At 43.7% G+C, this 17,165-nt stretch overlaps 1 protein-coding gene across 3 annotated transcripts; it reads right to left on the bottom strand.

The window, feature by feature from the left end:
• Positions 1 to 810: 810 nt before the first annotated feature.
• On the bottom strand, positions 811 to 15,838 carry Ccr9 (C-C motif chemokine receptor 9). 3 transcript variants are annotated; one of them, XM_076917317.1, is made up of 4 exons: positions 15,583 to 15,838; positions 12,196 to 12,299; positions 7,959 to 8,003; positions 811 to 3,527 (listed from the first exon to the last, which is right to left on the bottom strand). In XM_076917317.1, the coding sequence occupies exons 3-4, from the start codon at positions 7,977 to 7,979 to the stop codon at positions 2,439 to 2,441; spliced, it is 1,110 nt and encodes a 369-aa protein (XP_076773432.1). In that variant the 5' UTR covers positions 7,980 to 8,003; positions 12,196 to 12,299; positions 15,583 to 15,838; the 3' UTR covers positions 811 to 2,438. The 3 variants fall into 3 exon arrangements, with proteins under 3 accessions (XP_076773432.1, XP_076773433.1, XP_034340195.1); XM_076917318.1 differs by lacking the exon at positions 15,583 to 15,838 and adding an exon at positions 13,341 to 13,881; XM_034484304.2 differs by lacking the exon at positions 12,196 to 12,299.
• Between the last annotated feature and the right edge of the window lie 1,327 nt (positions 15,839 to 17,165).

The following is a 17,165-nucleotide window of genomic DNA, read 5'->3' as shown; positions in this document are numbered from 1 at the left end:
CCCTCCCCTTCAGCGCCATCATGAGTCCAGGACAAAACATTAGAACTACATCAAATGACCACTCAAGAGCAAACAAAATGCCACCTGTGTAATGCCGTGACTGTGTAAGTGTGTGTGTTGTGGTCTGATTGTGTAATGCCGTGACTGTAGGTGTGTGTTGTAGTCTGATTATGTAATGTTGTGACTGTGTAGGTGTGTGTTGTAGACTGAATGAGAATGGCCCTCACAGGGTCATATATTTAAATGCTTGGTCTGCAGTGGGTGGCCTGCTTAGGAGGGATTAAGGGAGTGATAGAGGAGATGTGTCACTGAGGGTGGGCTTTGACGTTTCAGAAGCCCACCAGGGCCAGTCTCACTCTACTGCCTACCTGTGGATCATGCATACGCTCTCAGCTCCATCCTTGCCTACCTCCATGCTCCCCTCAATGACGGTCATGAACTAACTCTCTGAAACTGCAAGGAACTCCCCCAATTAAATGCTTTTTCCTGTGAGTTGCCTTGGTCGTGGTGTCTCTTCACAATAATAGGACAGTAACTAAGAGTATAGCTTATACGTCTTGCGCATTTGTCCGAGTTCCTCAATAGGCCAGATATCTGGATCTCCTCAAAATGACAGTCAATGATACAGATGCCTCTGGCCTTATTCTGACCTTGGTTTTGGAAGTGGTGCCTGTCATATTTGGGGCTCACTTATCACCTCCTGCTGAACTACCTGCTGACCGTCCCAGAAATGCTCACTTTGTCTCTTACTATGTATGTGAAAGATGAAGGAAGGCAGAATAAACACTTGATTGGCTTGGTGGGGTAAAGGTTTACTAGTCTTACCTTTTACAATTACTGTATTTCTATCTAATTTTTAATTGTTCACAATTACAATATTGAGAAACGGTAAAACAAATAGCAAGTGATGAACATTTGTAAATATACATTATAAAACACATTTTAAAGATATGCAATGATTTTTCCAATGTGAGAAATTTATCAAGTAATTAAAAACAGGTGGAAGGTAAATTATATTACACATTTTTTTCATCTTCATTTTATGTTTATTTCATGTGCATTGGTGTTTTGCCTGCATGTATGTCTGTGTGAGAGCATCAGAGCCTCTGAAACTGGAGTTACAGTTTTGAGCTGCCATGTAGGTGTTGGGAATTGAACCCTGGTCCTCTAGAAAACAGTCTGTGCTCTTAACCACTGAGTCATTTCTCCAACCCTTTGTTCATTTACTTGGTTGGTTGGTTGGTTGGTTGGTTGGTTGGTTGGTTGGTTGGTTTTCGTGATGAGATTTCTCTGTGTAACCGGCCCTGGTTGTCCTGGACTAGATATGTAGACCGAGCTAGACCCGAACTCACAGAGATCATCCTGCCTCTGCCTCCCAAGTGCTGGGATTAAAGGTGTACACTACAATGTCTAACCCACCAATTCTTTTTAATCTAAAAAGGTTGTAAACTGTTGGTACTACAAAGTAAGGAGATGGGAGGTAGTAGAGAAGCAGACACCCTTCCGGGAGCCTCAGAAGAAAAGGACATGTCACTAGGGACAAGATGGGAGAACCTGCAGCAAGTGCCTCTTGCCTGAGGAAGTCCCAAAGGCTAGGTTCCCACCATCCAACCATATTCTCCAGCTTAATTCTGTGAGGACCACTTTGACCACACCGGAGAACAGGCTAGCTCCTTTCCTAGTTTGTACTTGCAGCTAGGTTTGGACATGACCTCTTCTGTCTGACACAGAAGTGGACTGGGAGCAAGACTCCAGGTAATGTGATGTGGTCAGCTGTACATCGGCTGACCAGCCTGTCTGACAGATGGCTCTAAACTAAGAACAGTGGTTCTCCCTGGCTCAAAAGAGACCAAGGTGATCAGAATGTCATTCAACCTCAGAGTGTTTGAGTGTATTCTAGATTTTTTTTAAAAAATCTGTAGATAATGAGAAATACAAACACAGTTTCCCACCAGTAGGACTATAGAAAAAAGATCCTGAAGTGGATGTCAATAAGCCTTTTTGGTTTTTTTTTTTTTTTTTTTTGGGGGGGGGGGTGGACCATGGTGGCAGCCAGTGCTCTGTCACCACTGGAGAGGAAGAGTACCAGAGCTGAAGTAACAGAAACTTGGAGCACTGAAGGAACTCAGTGACTCCAATCCCCAGCTGCCCTCATGATGAGCATGTGCAAGGCTGGGGTATCCTCACTGCTGCTCATGCATCCTCTTCAGAACCGCAGTTACCATAACCAAACACCAGCTGGCGCCCTTCTGGAATGGTCAGTTTGGCAGATTGACTGAGCATGATAAAGTTGTTTAGGCTGATCCCAGACTGTTTGTTTTGTTTTTTTCCTGCCCCCACCCCCCAGTTTTCTTACTATTTTCTGTCTCTTTAGACTATGTTGTATTCATATATCTCGTTATTTCCAAAAAGAACCATATGCCCTGAGAGAAGTTCTCTCAGAGGGAGAGAGCCCCCGAAGTTGTCTCCAGTAGCATAGAAGAAAGCTTCAAGCTACCCTCTCTCCTTGTGAATGAAACCCACTGGGCCTGGCTAATGCATCCCAGGTTCTTCAGGGTCTTCACCAGATCCCTCCGGAATCTCTCACCCACAAAAACATAGAGAACTGGGTTCAGACAACTGTGGAAGAATGCAATAGTCTGAGTAACCTGGAAGCAGATGTCAATATTGGTGGAAATAGCGCAGTTGGAGATAAGCATGGTATAGGCGTCCACGGCCTGCACCACTAGAATGCAATTGTAGGGGAACTGAGACATAATGAAAACAGTGAGAACAGTGATGGTCACCTTGAGGGCCTTGTGCTTGGATGACTTCTTGGCCTGTACCAAGGTATGAATGATGATGGTGTAGCAGAAGGCCATGACCAAAAAGGGGAGGAAAAACCCCAAGGTGACCTTCAGGATCAAGACAGCTGACTTTAGCTTGGCATTCTTATCCTTAGGGTAGACCATGGTACATATGGCAATGCCAGATTCCCCACTGATTTGACTGTACAGGATTTCTGGGGTGCAGAGCACAGCTGCCATCACCCAGATGGTAATGCAGACCATCTTGCTGTACAGCAGCCTCTTCTGCCTCCAGACCTGAGCCTTCATGGCCTGTACAATGGCAATGTATCTGTCCACACTGATACACATGATGAGAAGCACACAGCTGTAGAAGTTCATCTTGTACATGCTGTTCACAACCTTGCACATGAAGGTCTGGAACATCCACTGACCAGCAGCAGCAATGGCCCAGAAGGGAAGAGTAGCCAGAAAGAGCAGATCAGCAATGGCCAAATTCAAAAGGAACATGTCAGTCATGGTCTTCACTCTTGTGCAATACCAGTAGACAAGGATGACCAGGCTGTTACCCAGGGTGCCCACAATGAACACAAGCCAGTACAGAGGTGGAAGGAAATGGCTTGCAAACTGCCTGACATTGTTTTTCTTACAGAAGAAGCTACTGAAATTCAAATTCATGTAGTCATCTATGGAAGCAGTGGAGTCATAGTTGTAGTCATCAAACATGCCAGGAATAAGGCTCTGTAAGGAATATGGATAGCATTCAGTCACAGATAACTTTTGAGTGATCAGGTCTGATGGTAGCTAAGATAACCTGACCCAATGCCAAAGCTCTGAGATAAAGCAAGAGGAGCATATGTGTTGGTAGAACTATGCTATGATTTAGTTTGGCTTGAGTAAAGTTTATAAAATACTGGTCACCCCGTGTCATGATTTGAGGTAGGGCCCACTGTTGGTTATGTAATGGTACACTACCATAGAAGGCATTAATGGGTTTTCTTGGGGTCCCAGTTCCTACAACAGCATGTTGTCATAAAAGAGGGGAAGCCTGGCCCTTGGATCTCTCTGACTTCCTATCTTGCCACATGACTGTATATTTCTTTTTTTGTTATTTTCTGCCATCCTGTGCTATAGCCAGGAGACCTGCAGCAGAGGTCGACCAGATAAGGTGCCTAATCTTAGGCCTTCAGCCTCCCAAGCTGTAAAATGAAGAAGTTTCTTTATACATAACCCAAAGTAAGGTGTTTGGTTAAAACAATAGTAATTGATCAATGAAAGAAATATTTCTTTAGTAAATGTTAACTATCCATCTGGAAGTGGTTACCGTGCTATCTGCTACCAGATAATATACCAGATAATCAAGTCTGGTTTCTACTTTCATAGAACTTAACTTATTCATGTAGGATACAGAGAAGCAAGCGAACACTCATAGTGTGGATGACAAGTATTCTGACACAATAGAAAAGAGAGGACCACAGTGGGCATTTACTTGAACTGCGTGAGTGACTGTGACATGTGACAGTCCTTTCCCCCAACTATTCAATATCTGCAAATATAAAATGTCAGCAGGACATGAATCTACTGGAGTCACAGCACCTCTGAGTTTCCTGAGAGCCCCAGAAGTATAAACACTCATCTGCACACACACACATTTGCATATACACACATGACACACTTAATTGCACACATAAATGTGAGTGCTGTAGAGTCTTTAAGGATCCTTGTTGAAAAAAAGTATTAAAATTTTAAGACAGGGGCTGGAATGCTCTTCTAGAGGTCCTGAGTTCAATTCCCAGCAACCACATGGTGGCTCACAACCATCTGTAATGGGGTCTGGTGCCCTCTTTTGGTGTGTCTGAAAAAAGCAATGGTGGTATACTCATATGCATAAAATAAAAAATAAAAAAATAGAAAAAAATTAAGACAGTGAACATGAAGTCAAGTATAAACATTCTTAAACACATGAATCCCATGTGATCACAACTGTCACACATTCAGGGAACTGGTTCTGAGGGGGACATGTAGTCACATGGCACACTCTCATATGCCAAAGCATGCCCACCCTCCTGCTCACATGCTCATCTACACACTCATGGACACAAACACACATGCATAAACATATCTACACATATATGCTAATGTGTCATTGTACTTCCTGTGGGTACCTACCACTGCCAGAGGAGAAGGGGATGGATGAAACCTGGGCAGGTAGATAGCAGGTATAGGAGGATGCTAGGTCCAGAGCAAGGTAACTGTTGCATTATTGAAGCCTCCATCCTATGCTCACATGAGCTCACCTACCACCATGCCCTCTTTGGGGATTGCATTAAACTTTATAATTTCACAGAGACTCTTAGTCACCGGGGTCTTGCCCTGAGGCACATTCTCTGCATTTCTTGTGTGAAAGGACAATCTCACAGTGTTTCCTTTCCTTGAGACAAGTGTAATAATTTTTCAAGTTGTCTGTCTGTATTTGAACTAGACAATCTCTGTAAGGGGTTGTTATGCTTTAAGTAGTTAATATTAGTAAATATGTGAGGGTAATTGGTTAGTTTATGTACATACATATTAGTATTGAATAATAAGATTCCACCACTGTTTGTTAGCTGTGCTATACAATTCCCATATGCTTCTGATGGTCAACCAGCTTTTCCCAAACCCCGCAGTTGTTAAATACAGAAGAATCTGCATATTGAATTTTCATTTTCAAAAGTCACAATTATCCCCAGCAGATTCATCTCTGGAAAGAGTTCCATAAAACTTCATTTTAATTGCATATTGCATTTAATTTTTCCCTTAATTGCATACAATAAAAGACTCTTGAGATGTCCAATAAAAATTTTTTTTAGCTATGTTTCCTTTACTTATTTGAGTATGGAGTATTATCTCTGTATGTGTGTATTTACACACATGCACACATGCATGCGTGGTTCTTATTAGATACTAGAACATACTGAATGAAATGATAAAAGTAGTACGTTATAGGAGGCTGATGCCTCCAGAATTCTGATGCTCACACCACTAAATCCAACCTACATGGACCCTGGCTGGCAGGAAATAACAGAAGGCATCATGGGCACCCTGGGATGGCTCTTAAGAGCTCAGTATTGTGAAAAACTGAGCAAAGCTCCGCTCTCTTTTTTAAAATATATTGGTGCCCATGTCTGAGACACAAATTCTTAATTTAAATTAAGACTTCTCTCTATCCATGCAGTCATCTGAAAGCCCAGTATCAGAAGGAACCATCTCTGGTGCCAGAAAAGAAAAATCTCAGCTTCCTGGGAAAGCCAAGCTGTCAAATGGGAGGTCTGAGGAGACTTTGAGCGAAAGAAAGGATTTGGGAATGGAATTAGACTATGAGAGCACCAAACCCAGAACCAGGATGGTAGAAGACTTACCAGTGGGAAGATAACATTTTTGCAGGATGTCCGTTAAACTATGAAGATGAGCAAGGATAATTAGCGGTCCACACAGAGGGGAGGTGAAACTGCTTTTGAAGAGTTTTGTTGTTCAGGGTTTTGCAGGTGTTAGTTTTCTTGCTTTTTTGTTTATTTGTTTTTTAGTATTTTCAAAATAGCTTTAATAGACTCTTAAATTAGCCCAAGGCTTAGAAGCAAATAGCAAACCCCTTCACATAAGCCATGGAGGAGGACATTTCTCCAGAGCACACACATTCACAAATGCAATTATCCCAGGACAGATGCAGATTCTAACGGCTGTGTGAGTAAGGGGTCAAGAGAAAAAAGGAAGGATGAGGAAAAGTACATAAGAGATGGGTCAGTTTGAGATGCAGTCTGGTCTCTGGTGAGAAGCATGAGAAGTGAGTGGGTGCCCTGGAGGAGCCATGAGGTTGAGTAGGATAGGAAAGATGGGTCCCTGCACACACACACAGAGAAGGCTGATTGCTTTCTGCGGGAGGCTGGAATACAAGGAGGAATTGCAAGCATCCTAGGTCTCAGCATGCCTGAAGAGGAGGAGAGGGAGTCGGGCTTTTTGTTGGGCTAGGATTAGGGGCCCAGTGCCTGCTGGGGAGATTCCTACATCCCTCATTTGTTCTCTGATTTGCTTCAGACCCTGAACCCTCCATCACCTCTCCCAGTCTCGGCTTACTGCTCAGTAGCAGGGCTGGCAGCACATGCAGCACCTGGCTTCTGTGGTCCATCAGGACTTCTCTGACCATGGAGGGTCATCACTGTTGGGAGGCACACCTTTTAGTTAGGCTACCTTTTCATGTTTAGCTATTTTTCCAAAATCGCAAATGAGAAACCAAGAGACAGACATCTCAGAAGGAGCCTGCTCAGCACTGATCTCTCAGCCTCAGAGGGCAAGAGCCAAATTCTACGGCAGAGAAAATCAAGGCTGCCTCATCACCTTACTAGGATCAAATTAATAGTATGTACAATCATATAAATAGTCCCAGACAATGCTAAGGGCATATTGGAGTAGTAAATAATTTTATTGACAACCTAATTCAGCCACCACATCCTGTAGGTCTTACAAACCTACAAGGTACTTTGAAGGACAATCTGTTCGCTCCACTGAGGTGGCTTCGTTTCCATGTAAAACATATTTTGCCTTTTACAGAAGCAAAATGAAAGCCTTCAAATATTGTAAGGTGCTTGGATTTGATTCTAAAATTAATCCATCCTACACTTAATTACATTTTGTGTTGAAAAAAAAAAAAGAAAAGAATTCAGACAATGATTTGACCTGCTAAACTTGGTTCAGTTCTTAGCCTCTCAGGAAAATACCACTATCAGCTTTTGAAAGAGCTGTGTGGTCATGAGAGAAAGGCAAGTATTTCTCCACCACAGGGCTTTTATTAACAAAACAAGTGGGTTCTCTCTTTCCTCTGTGTGAGCATCAGAAAACATATGGGAGAAAGCCTATCCTAGTCAAAGAGCACAAAACTCCCCTCTAGTAATAAAAATTTAAATTTACATTTTCTGTTTTCACAGCATGCCCCTCCCAGTGCTGACTCTGTTTACAAAGAGAGTAGATGCAGCCAGAAACATCCTATAGAGCGGTGAGCACTGCTGACAGAGCTCTAACCCTGGAGCACCACCAGGGAAATCCATCTCCACAGTAGATTCCTTCCCATATCCCCATGCAAGGAGGACCAGTGAGTGAGAGTAAGCGCTCCGAGGCTCCTGAGGTCACGACTATACTCACTGTGAGTTCTGTGGGTGTCATGGTGGGTCAGACGCCAATCAGCTTCTAGAAAGAAAGGGCAAAAACCAGAAAGAAGAAAAATTTACAGATGTACTCTGGGCACTGAACACCAAACATGGAGGAGATTCAACATTTAACTTGTTTGAAAATGAAACACTTCCTGAGTTACTGCTTACTTCCTTACTACAATAGACACGGGGTTTAATGCTTAATTTCTTTTAACTTGCACCTGTGAATGATGAACCATGGGGCCACTTAGGTAGTCTCCAGCCCACCCTTATGGCATAGTTCATTTCTTTCTGGTTCAACTTCCGTAAGGTCTGAGAATGACTCCTTCTCTCTCCACCCCATTTTATTATATTGCCTAAGCATAAGCTAGCAAGGTCAGAGCTCCCTGAAGAAGGGTATACAGGCACCCAGGCTGGGAGAGAACCCATCCTTTGAGGAGGGCTCTGTGCCTGGCCCGTGCCTCCACTCCAACCCTCAGTCAGCCCTACACATCTTGGTGCTAGAGGACTTGCTCCATGAATCCAGCGTGTTCTGCTGCCTCCTTGCCTGTGGTTTTCCTTTCCACTCTGCCTGTCTCAAAGAGCTGTGGACTTCATGACACACAATGAGGTACAACCATTCTGGAAAACAGTTTGTCAGATTGGGATCCTGCGTGTGCATGTTGTGTGTGTTGTGTATGTATATAAGCATGGGTGTGTGTGTGTGTGTGTGTGTGTGTGTGTGTGTGTGTGTGCCTGGGAAGGCCAGAGGTCAACAGAAAGTGCTCACTCTCTCCCTCCCTCCCTTCTCCTCTTCTTCCTCTTCTTTCTTCTTCCTCTTCTTTCTTCTTCTTCTTCTTCTTCTTCTTCTTCTTCTTCTTCTTCTTCTTCTTCTTCTTCTTCTTCTTCTTCCTTCTTCTTCTTCTTCTTCTTCTTCTTCTTCTTCTTCTTCTTCTTCTTCTTCTTCTTCTTCTTCTTCTTCTTCTTCCTCCTCCTCCTTCTCCTCCTCCTCCTCCTCTTTTTCTTCCTCCTCCTCCTCCTCCTCTTTTTCTTCCTCCTCCTCCTCCTCCTCTTTTTCTTCCTCCTCCTCCTCTTCCTCTTCCCCTTCCTCTTCTCCCCCACTCTCTCTCATGCATATGGGTGTTTGCCTGTTTGTAGGACTGCACCAGATATGCACATAATGCCAAAAGAGACCAGAAGAGGGCATCAGGTCCCCTGGTTTCCCCTGGTTTTAGAATTGAACCCAGATCCTCTGGAAGAGCAACCACCAGTACTTTTATGTACTAGAAAGATGCTGAGCCATCTTTCTAGCACCTACCTTTTTTTCTTTGCTTTGCTTTTTTGTTTGTTTGTTTTGTTTTGTTTTGCTATGGCAGGACCTCTCACTCAGAGATCAGCTGGTCTACACCTCTTCAGAGCTGGGGTCATAGACATGACCACTATGCTTGGCTTTTATGGTGCTGCGGATTCTAATGTGTCCACACGCTTCTACAGCGAGTACTTTTACTGAGACCCCTCCCAGCCCACTGGAGAACAGTTTGGCAATTTTCTAAAAGGGCGAAGACATCCTTACCGTACACCCAACTATCCTATTCCCAAGTAATTACCTAAGGAAAAAATGCAGCCATATGCCCCACAGCAACATGCACATGAATCTTCACACCAGCTTTTTTGGTGACAGCCAAACTGTAGATTTAGTAATGAATGGAAAAGTTTCTGGAACATTCACATAACAGGAGAAATGAATGGCCACCTCACACAGGAGCTCAGATTGGTCTCAAAGTAATTTTATGCTGAGTGAAGGAGACGAATCTGAAAGTATATACTGTTTGCCTTCACTTATGTGAAACTCAAGATACTGCAGACCAGCCGCCAGTGACAAAGGCAGAGCAGAGATTTCCTGGAAAGAGGCTGTGGAGGAGAGCAAGTGGGCAGTCAGGATGCAAAGCTGAGGGGGAAAGTCTGAGTGGGAGGAGGGAGACCTATGGTTGAGATGGTTTCATAGGGATAGGCAGGTGTACAAGAACACATTTTTCATTTTACACATTTGTCTACATATTTGTCACTATTGATACTCGAGCTTAAAGAAGTTGTCAAAATAAAGATGAAAATAAGGTTGTTTCTGTTTCTCTCTCCCTCCCTCCCTCTCTCCCTCCCTCTCTTTTTGTCTAGCAGTCAATCATCTTCCATTATCAGCAAGCCCACGACAAACTGCCTGAACTTCCTTTCCTGCCCCGTCCTACAGCAGATCTCCCAAGCACCCAAGTGCCTGCCTTGTGCTGTACTTTGGAAATGAGGGAGCCACACAAACCCACAGTTGTAAAGTGGAATAGAGGGGTGAGGTGGTGATGTGGCACTGTAATCCCAGCACCTGGAGAAAAGACCCGATTGTGAGTTCCAGGGCAGGCTGGCCTACATAGCAAAATCCAGCTTTCTAAAAAGAAAATTCAATTACGTAGATAGGTAAATGGATAGATATACTGAAGATAAACAGATAAACACACACACACACACACACACACACGCGCGCGCGCACGCACGCACGCGCACACACACACGCCACAGCTCTGTGTCTTCTGTATGTTTGAAATTAGATCTGAAAAAGTTACAAAAAATATATAGAAAAAAAAAAAATCTCTTGGCTATTGACCCAGAGCAGAGCAAAGGCCGGAGTGGGCCTGAGTCTGTGTCAGCGCGGGGCTGAGCCTGGGCCACAGCCTCATTGATTTTACTGTTCCTGGTGGTAGCTGGGGAAATCTTTGTATTTTCTTTGAACATAGTTTTTGGTTTTTACTTTTCTTTTAAAAAACATGTTTCTATGGACCTAGAGAAACAGCTTAGTGGCTAAGAGTGTAAAACACTCTTGCAGAGGACCCGAGTTTGGCTCCCAGCACTCACACCAGGGAGCACACAACCATTAGTAACCAGCTCCAGGAGGGGCTGGTACCTGTCTGACTTCCATAGGAATCTGCACACGTGTACATACTCAAACTCCCACACAGACACAAACACACCAAAATATGCATCTTTTCAATTTTTAAATAGAAAATATTTAAAATACAAAATATACAATATATATATATGCAAATATACAAAAGTTGAAAGAGAAAATAAAAGCAAAATACCCAAACATTTACATCTCCGATAGCTGATATCAACTTACTTTCCCTCCCAGCTTTGTTTCTATGAGTATATGCACATCTATTTTTTCCTTTCCTTCTCATCAAATTATGGCATTTTGTTTTATTAAGTATTCTTCCCCACCTAAATAAGCTGGCTGCATGGCTTCTAACGGGAGCTAGCCCATATCACTTAAACATTCCTTCTGGGTGTCTGGTATCTTATCTTCAATTTCTGTTTATAATTACTTTGAAATACTTCCGGATGAATAGAAATGAGACATGCATTTTTTTTTTTCAGAAAAAAAATTATACTCTTCCCCTTTCTTCCTAAGTTTGAAAATCACAGATTCTCCCCAGGTTGCATTTCTAACCTATTCTGGGGCCATTGGCTCTTTTGGAGGTGATAGATTTCTGTTCAGCCACATTTCAGATGTCACTAAGCCAATCTTTTCTTTTTTCTTTTGGTTTTTTGAGACAGGGTTTCTCTGTGTAGCCCTGGCCGTCCTGGGACTCACTCTGTAGACCAGGCTGGCCTCGAACTCAGAAATCCACCTGCCTCTGCCTCCCAAGGGCTGGGATTACAGGTGTGTGCCACCACTGCCCGGCTAAGCCAATCTTAAAATAGGAATTCAACCTACAAAACGAAAAGCTGTTGCAGGCTATTTGATCACATTGTGAATCCCCGAAACAGACTAAGAATCTGTCTCTAATTATGGCTGAGCCTTTACTCCTAGATCTTTCTGTTTACTGTAAACAAGTACTTGAGGTGTGGCTTGGCCCTACCACACACCTTTAATCCAAGAGTTTAAAAACCAGCTGACAGGGAGTGAGCATAAGTAAACAGAACGAGGGTCTTTGAGTTGAAGGGTATGTAAGACAGCCTGGAGAAGCAGAAAGAGATCTTTCCTTCTGGGAAGTCAGTAGAGGAGGAAGCTGAGCTGGGTGCTTTCTCTGACTCTGAGCTAGCAGGCTTTCACCACAGCATCTAGCTCCTGAGTCTCAATCGAACAGCTGAGAGTTTTGGTTTTTAAAACAACAAAAAGCAACCATTGGGGGATAAAAAATTGCTTTTTCACTAAATGAAAAGTCCCCCTAAGTAAGCAGATGGCTTTGGGGACAGAGACTGACCTGGAAACATGAGTCATGAATCATTCCATGTATTTCTAGTACCAGCGGCTGATGTCACCTGACTTTTCCTTGAATGAAGAGGTTGAACAGCGATCACATGACACCTGATACCATTCAAAAGAAAGAAGTCAGAAAAAGGAAGGTGGTTTTGGCTACAGCAAGTTTTAGGGTGAAGACAGCAACAGATAGTAATGGTGTGGGTAGAAGAATGTAGAAACCTTCATGGTACAGAGTGTGTAGCTATTGGTATGGGTATTTATTAGCCTTTTGTGAGTGTGAAAGTATCAAAATTTGTAGGGCAGGACACCTCTGCTCAGCAGATGCTCTGTTCTGTCATTGCTGCTGCGTTTTCTTGCTGAACAAAAGTCTAGAAACACCCTAAATATACAGCAGCTGGTCACATTGTGATATACCTACTTCAAAACACACATAGCCAATTAGAGAGAAGAGATGCTTCACGCTCATAGAAACAAGTCACTGAAGTTATTAGATTAAGATGTAAATGGTACAGGACTGTACTTTATGACCTTTAAAATATATATATATACAAGAACTTATACCATTCTTGGAACAGAAGCTGTCCTGGAAAAGCCTAACCCATGATCAACAGTGGAAAATGAGACTTGATCCTTTTCTTATAAACTTTTTAGCGCTTTATAATGTTTACCAAGTGTATGAAATTATAAGAGCTGTCATAAAAATAACTTGTCAGTTTTTTTAAAGGGGGAAAGAAGGAAAAGGGGTAGCAGCCAGGTGTCGTTGGTTCAACACATCTGCTTATAAAGCCTGCTCCAGCTGTGATGGAAATCCAGTACTAGCTTCTGAGAAGGTTATTCTTTCTTCCATTATAAATATACTTCTGGCACTCAGGAAATTTGAAGAGAAGCAAAGGAGAAAACAAACACCACACTCCTCCCAGAAGTAGTGCGTGAACCACACACAGCCTTGGACTTTACATTGATTCCTCTTTAATCTTTGTCCAGACACGGGTCAAATGTTTTTACTACACAGCCAGTCACAGAGCCAGCTTTCATTTTCTTCTGTTGAGGAGGAATGGGGTGGGGCGGGGGGGGGGAGGTTGGAAAAAGAAGAACTAGGAAAGCCCACATATGACAAAACACACAGAGAGGGAATGAACCACAAACCTCCGGAGACTGAGCAGGCTTCAACTCAGGACTGACCTGCTCTTCACTCTCCTTATGAACTCCTGACAGCTGAGTCTAGATGATTGGCCAGACTACAGGGAGAACACTGGACCAGATACCATAGCTTCTCCCCCTCTGATTAATCCTTTCTGTCAGTGAGGCTTGGCAACAAGAGACATATCCTCTCAGAGCCTGGATCTCTCAACTAGGATATGATCCCAGGACTGGGTGGACAATCAAGTAGCAGGCTATGCAAATGCTCTGTTCAGAATAGAGCTTTGTGAGAGCTGAGATCACCTTCACCTCACAGCCGTGGCCAGGTGTGCTGGATACTAGCTGGGTGTAAGCAATATGTGTGAGAATTCACGGCCCCAAGGAGCTCACGTGCAAGTTCAGGGGGTAAGTTAAGGCTAGAAATGACACAAAAGCAATGTCCTGGGAGGTTATGGGAACGAGGAAAAGTGAATCCTGGTCTCAGCACCTGGGAATGTCTAGGAGGGCTTCACTGAGAAAATAATTCTTGCTGACCCTGGAGGTTTGAAGGGCATAGAATCGTGGAACAACGTGAGGGAACATTGCTTTGTGGTAGGAAAAACACACCAGCTAAGACAGGAAACCTGAAAGCATGGTGTCCAGGAGACAGAGGAAAGCTGCTCGTTCTACAGAAGTGGAAACTGCCTATGAAGTAGGTCAGTCTAAAACTATCCTTACTCTGCCATTATTTTCCTATTCTGTTTCTTTAAGGAACTAACAGAAAAATCCAATGGAGCTGGCTGGTCACTGCCCACAGCCAATGCTACCCAATAGTAGCTCACACTGTGAACAGGAGCTATGAACCCAGGTCTATACTTTGACCTTTGTCCTACTTGCTACTTATGAGTTGACTCATCTTCTATAGTGAGTGCATTCGTGTGTGTGTGTGTGTGCGCGCGCGCGCATGCGCGCGCGCTTTTTTTTCTTTCTACATTGGATCTGGGACTCTGAGTCATCTACCATAGGACCTATTCATGAAGTCTGAGTCAGGAACTTGCTTCCCTGGAACCTGTGAGCATGAGCCTGGAGTATAGACAAGAGTAGACAGAAATTGGAAGAAGAGAGCTCTGAAACTCCAGATGCTGGAGTGACCGTTATCTTGGATTGTTTGGCAAAGAGAATAAAGAGACAGATTCCCTTGACAGTGGGTCCAGATCATCAGCTCAGCAACAGCTGCCCTGACCTGTTGGCCGGCTATAGGCTAGTTAAGAACTGAAGAATGAGAGGGTGGAGGTCATAGAGAGAGATGGCTCAGCAGTTAAGAGCAGATATGATATGTGTCTTGCAAAGGACCTACGTAGAATTCCAGCTATGTTAGAAGGCTTACAATCAGTCGTCAATGCTCTAAGCACCTGTTCTCACATGTGCACATGTGTAATTAAAAGTATAATAAATCTTTAAATTTTTTTTTTAGAACAGAAGAAGGTGGACATGTTGTAAAAGAAAGGACATGCTGATTTTCTATAGATGGGTCATTTAAAATAACTTAGTTTCTTTTCTGATCAACAAGGTATATTTTCACAAAAATGCACAAAAGATCCTAAACCTCAAACACATTCTCTCTCTCTCTCTCTCTCTCTCTCTCTCTCTCTCTCTCTCTCTCTCTCTCTCCTTATATATAAATGAAGAAAAACTACAAAGTCAAGTACCACTTTCCAGTTTCTCCATTGTTAAATTTCTGAGCCATGTCTTCTTACTATCTCTTTAATAGCACATGAACATGTACTCGGTGGGAAGGGAATCACACTGCACACAGTTTTATACATATGTTTTAGTCCGTCTTTCCTGGGCCGCACTTCATGTACTGAGCACAGAACTATGACATTAAACAATTGAGCGCGTCACTGGCTAATGAGCCGTAGTCTGCTGGACTCCTAGCAAGGTTTTGGTTCCCAAGTTTTCTCTGCCAAGGTTGTCACCCTTCTCAGACTTTTGGAAACCCCCCTTGCTACCTGTCCCAACACTGTTTCTCCTCCCTTTAAGATATAAATCACAAACAATGACCTTGAGCCTGACCTTCACTGTGTGTCATCGGACGGGAGCCTCGTCACTCACCCTACAAGAAGCCTGAGCCATATTGGAACTTTCTAGCAAAACAGGACATCTGAACAGATGAGTGCACTCATGGGATGTAGATGCCTTGGTGGCAACCTATAGCCAAGTACACAGGTGACATCCAAGGCACAGAAGAGAGGAAGGGTCTACTCACCAGGAGGGGAAGTGCAGAGCCTGGGTCTGTGGGGAGAGGACCACTGCAGCTGCCTGGGATGAGTAGGCTTCTGTGGGTTCTGAGCAGGCAGCTATCTGCTAAAACACACCAAAAAGGAAGCCAGGCCACCTCTGCCTGTGTTGTCACTGGTGGAGTCACCCAGAAGGGTGGGGAGCCACCTGCTGCAAATTCTAGTAACACACATCAATCATTTGCAGCCAGAAATGCAAAGCTAAGGACCACCAAGGGTAAGGAAAACTATCTTCAGTGCGGACGATGAGCGCACAGAGTCTAAGGGCAGGTTGTCTTCCTAGGCTCCTGAGACTTACAGAGCGGGAGACATGGGGAGTCCTGGTCAGAGGCTCACATTTATAAGAACAAGTATGTGTGAGGCACCATCTCTGTACTGTTCATCAAGATGTGTCCTTTGAGGCCTTGAGAGACCTGTGTTGCCCAGTTCTATAGCTACTGGCCAAATGTTCCCACTGAAATGGAAACTATAATGGGGAACACTTCCTCAGTGACACTTAACACATGCACCCATGGCTGCCACAGACGACAGATAGTACAGAGGCCTAGCATCTAAGACATGGTAAAGCACGCTGCAGATGCTGTTACCTCAGAAAGCTGTGTATGTGGCAGGCAGCTTGGAACAGATTATGAAGGGCCAGGGACACCTTAAATGCAGGAAAGTTTTACACATTGGTTAACACTGGCAGCTAAAGTGTCTTTATGAATCACAGGTGTTTCAGTAAAGATTTGAAAAGTCTCAACATGCAAATTTTATTTTTTTTTAATAGAAACTCACAGGTGATATCTTCTTAAATGGCCACAGTTATAGTGACGATTCCCTGTTGTCATCATTTTTTTTTAAACTCCCTTTTTATATTTAAAATATACAAATCACAGCTCATTCTAGAAGATTAATTTCTAGGGAGTCAGACGTGTGGACTAAGTGCGGTGTTACTCCCAGACATACAGCCCAGCAATCACCCCCCTCCCAGTACAGAACAAAGAGGTTTCATGATTTGTCCTAGTTTATATCTCAGTGGTAAAAGGCTGATAAACATATGAAAGGCTGAAAGACTCAAGTAGTAAGAATGAAAGATGCAATTGATTCATCAGCCTCCAGGGAACCGTAGTGTGAGTAAGCCAAGAAATTCCCTCCCTTCAACCCACATTCATGTGCATAAGTAGTGTCTACAATGGCATACCAGGCTCTGACCGTGTCCAATACTGTGCCCATTACTGACAGAAAAGAAGAGAGCAGCAGGAAGAGCGTGCTCCAGGGCCTGATCCTCTGGCCACCTTTAGGCAGAGATAGAAGAGAACTTGCTGTGTTTGCCTTGTGCCTGGAGAGCCTCCTGGAGAGAGAGACTTTCTTCTCCGAGACCTGTCTCTTCACTAGGTTAGAGTATCCCAGGGAACCAGTGCAAGTGCATCAGAAAGCCAGAAGAGCTGCTTCAAAGAAGGAAGGTGATGGGAGCATCGAGAAATAAAAGTTAGCAACCCTACAGTCAGATCTCTTCCTCCACATGGACCCCATGGTCTAGGAGAAAGCAAATCTCAAGAAGTCCTCGTCT

The sequence above is a fragment of the Arvicanthis niloticus genome, chromosome 21 (genome assembly GCF_011762505.2).
Source record: "Arvicanthis niloticus isolate mArvNil1 chromosome 21, mArvNil1.pat.X, whole genome shotgun sequence".
NCBI lineage: Eukaryota > Metazoa > Chordata > Mammalia > Rodentia > Muridae > Arvicanthis > Arvicanthis niloticus.
The sequence above is the reverse complement of the archived record's forward strand: the minus strand, read 5'-3'. Positions and strand labels throughout refer to the sequence as shown.

Excerpts from the sequence above, each read along its gene's own strand:
- Ccr9 (XM_076917317.1), bottom strand. The coding sequence starts at position 7,979 with ATGACACCCACAGAACTCACA. Across the intron at positions 3,528-7,958 it reads TGACACCCACAGAACTCACA|AGCCTTATTCCTGGCATGTT; the intron begins GTGAGTATAGTC and ends TATTCCTTACAG.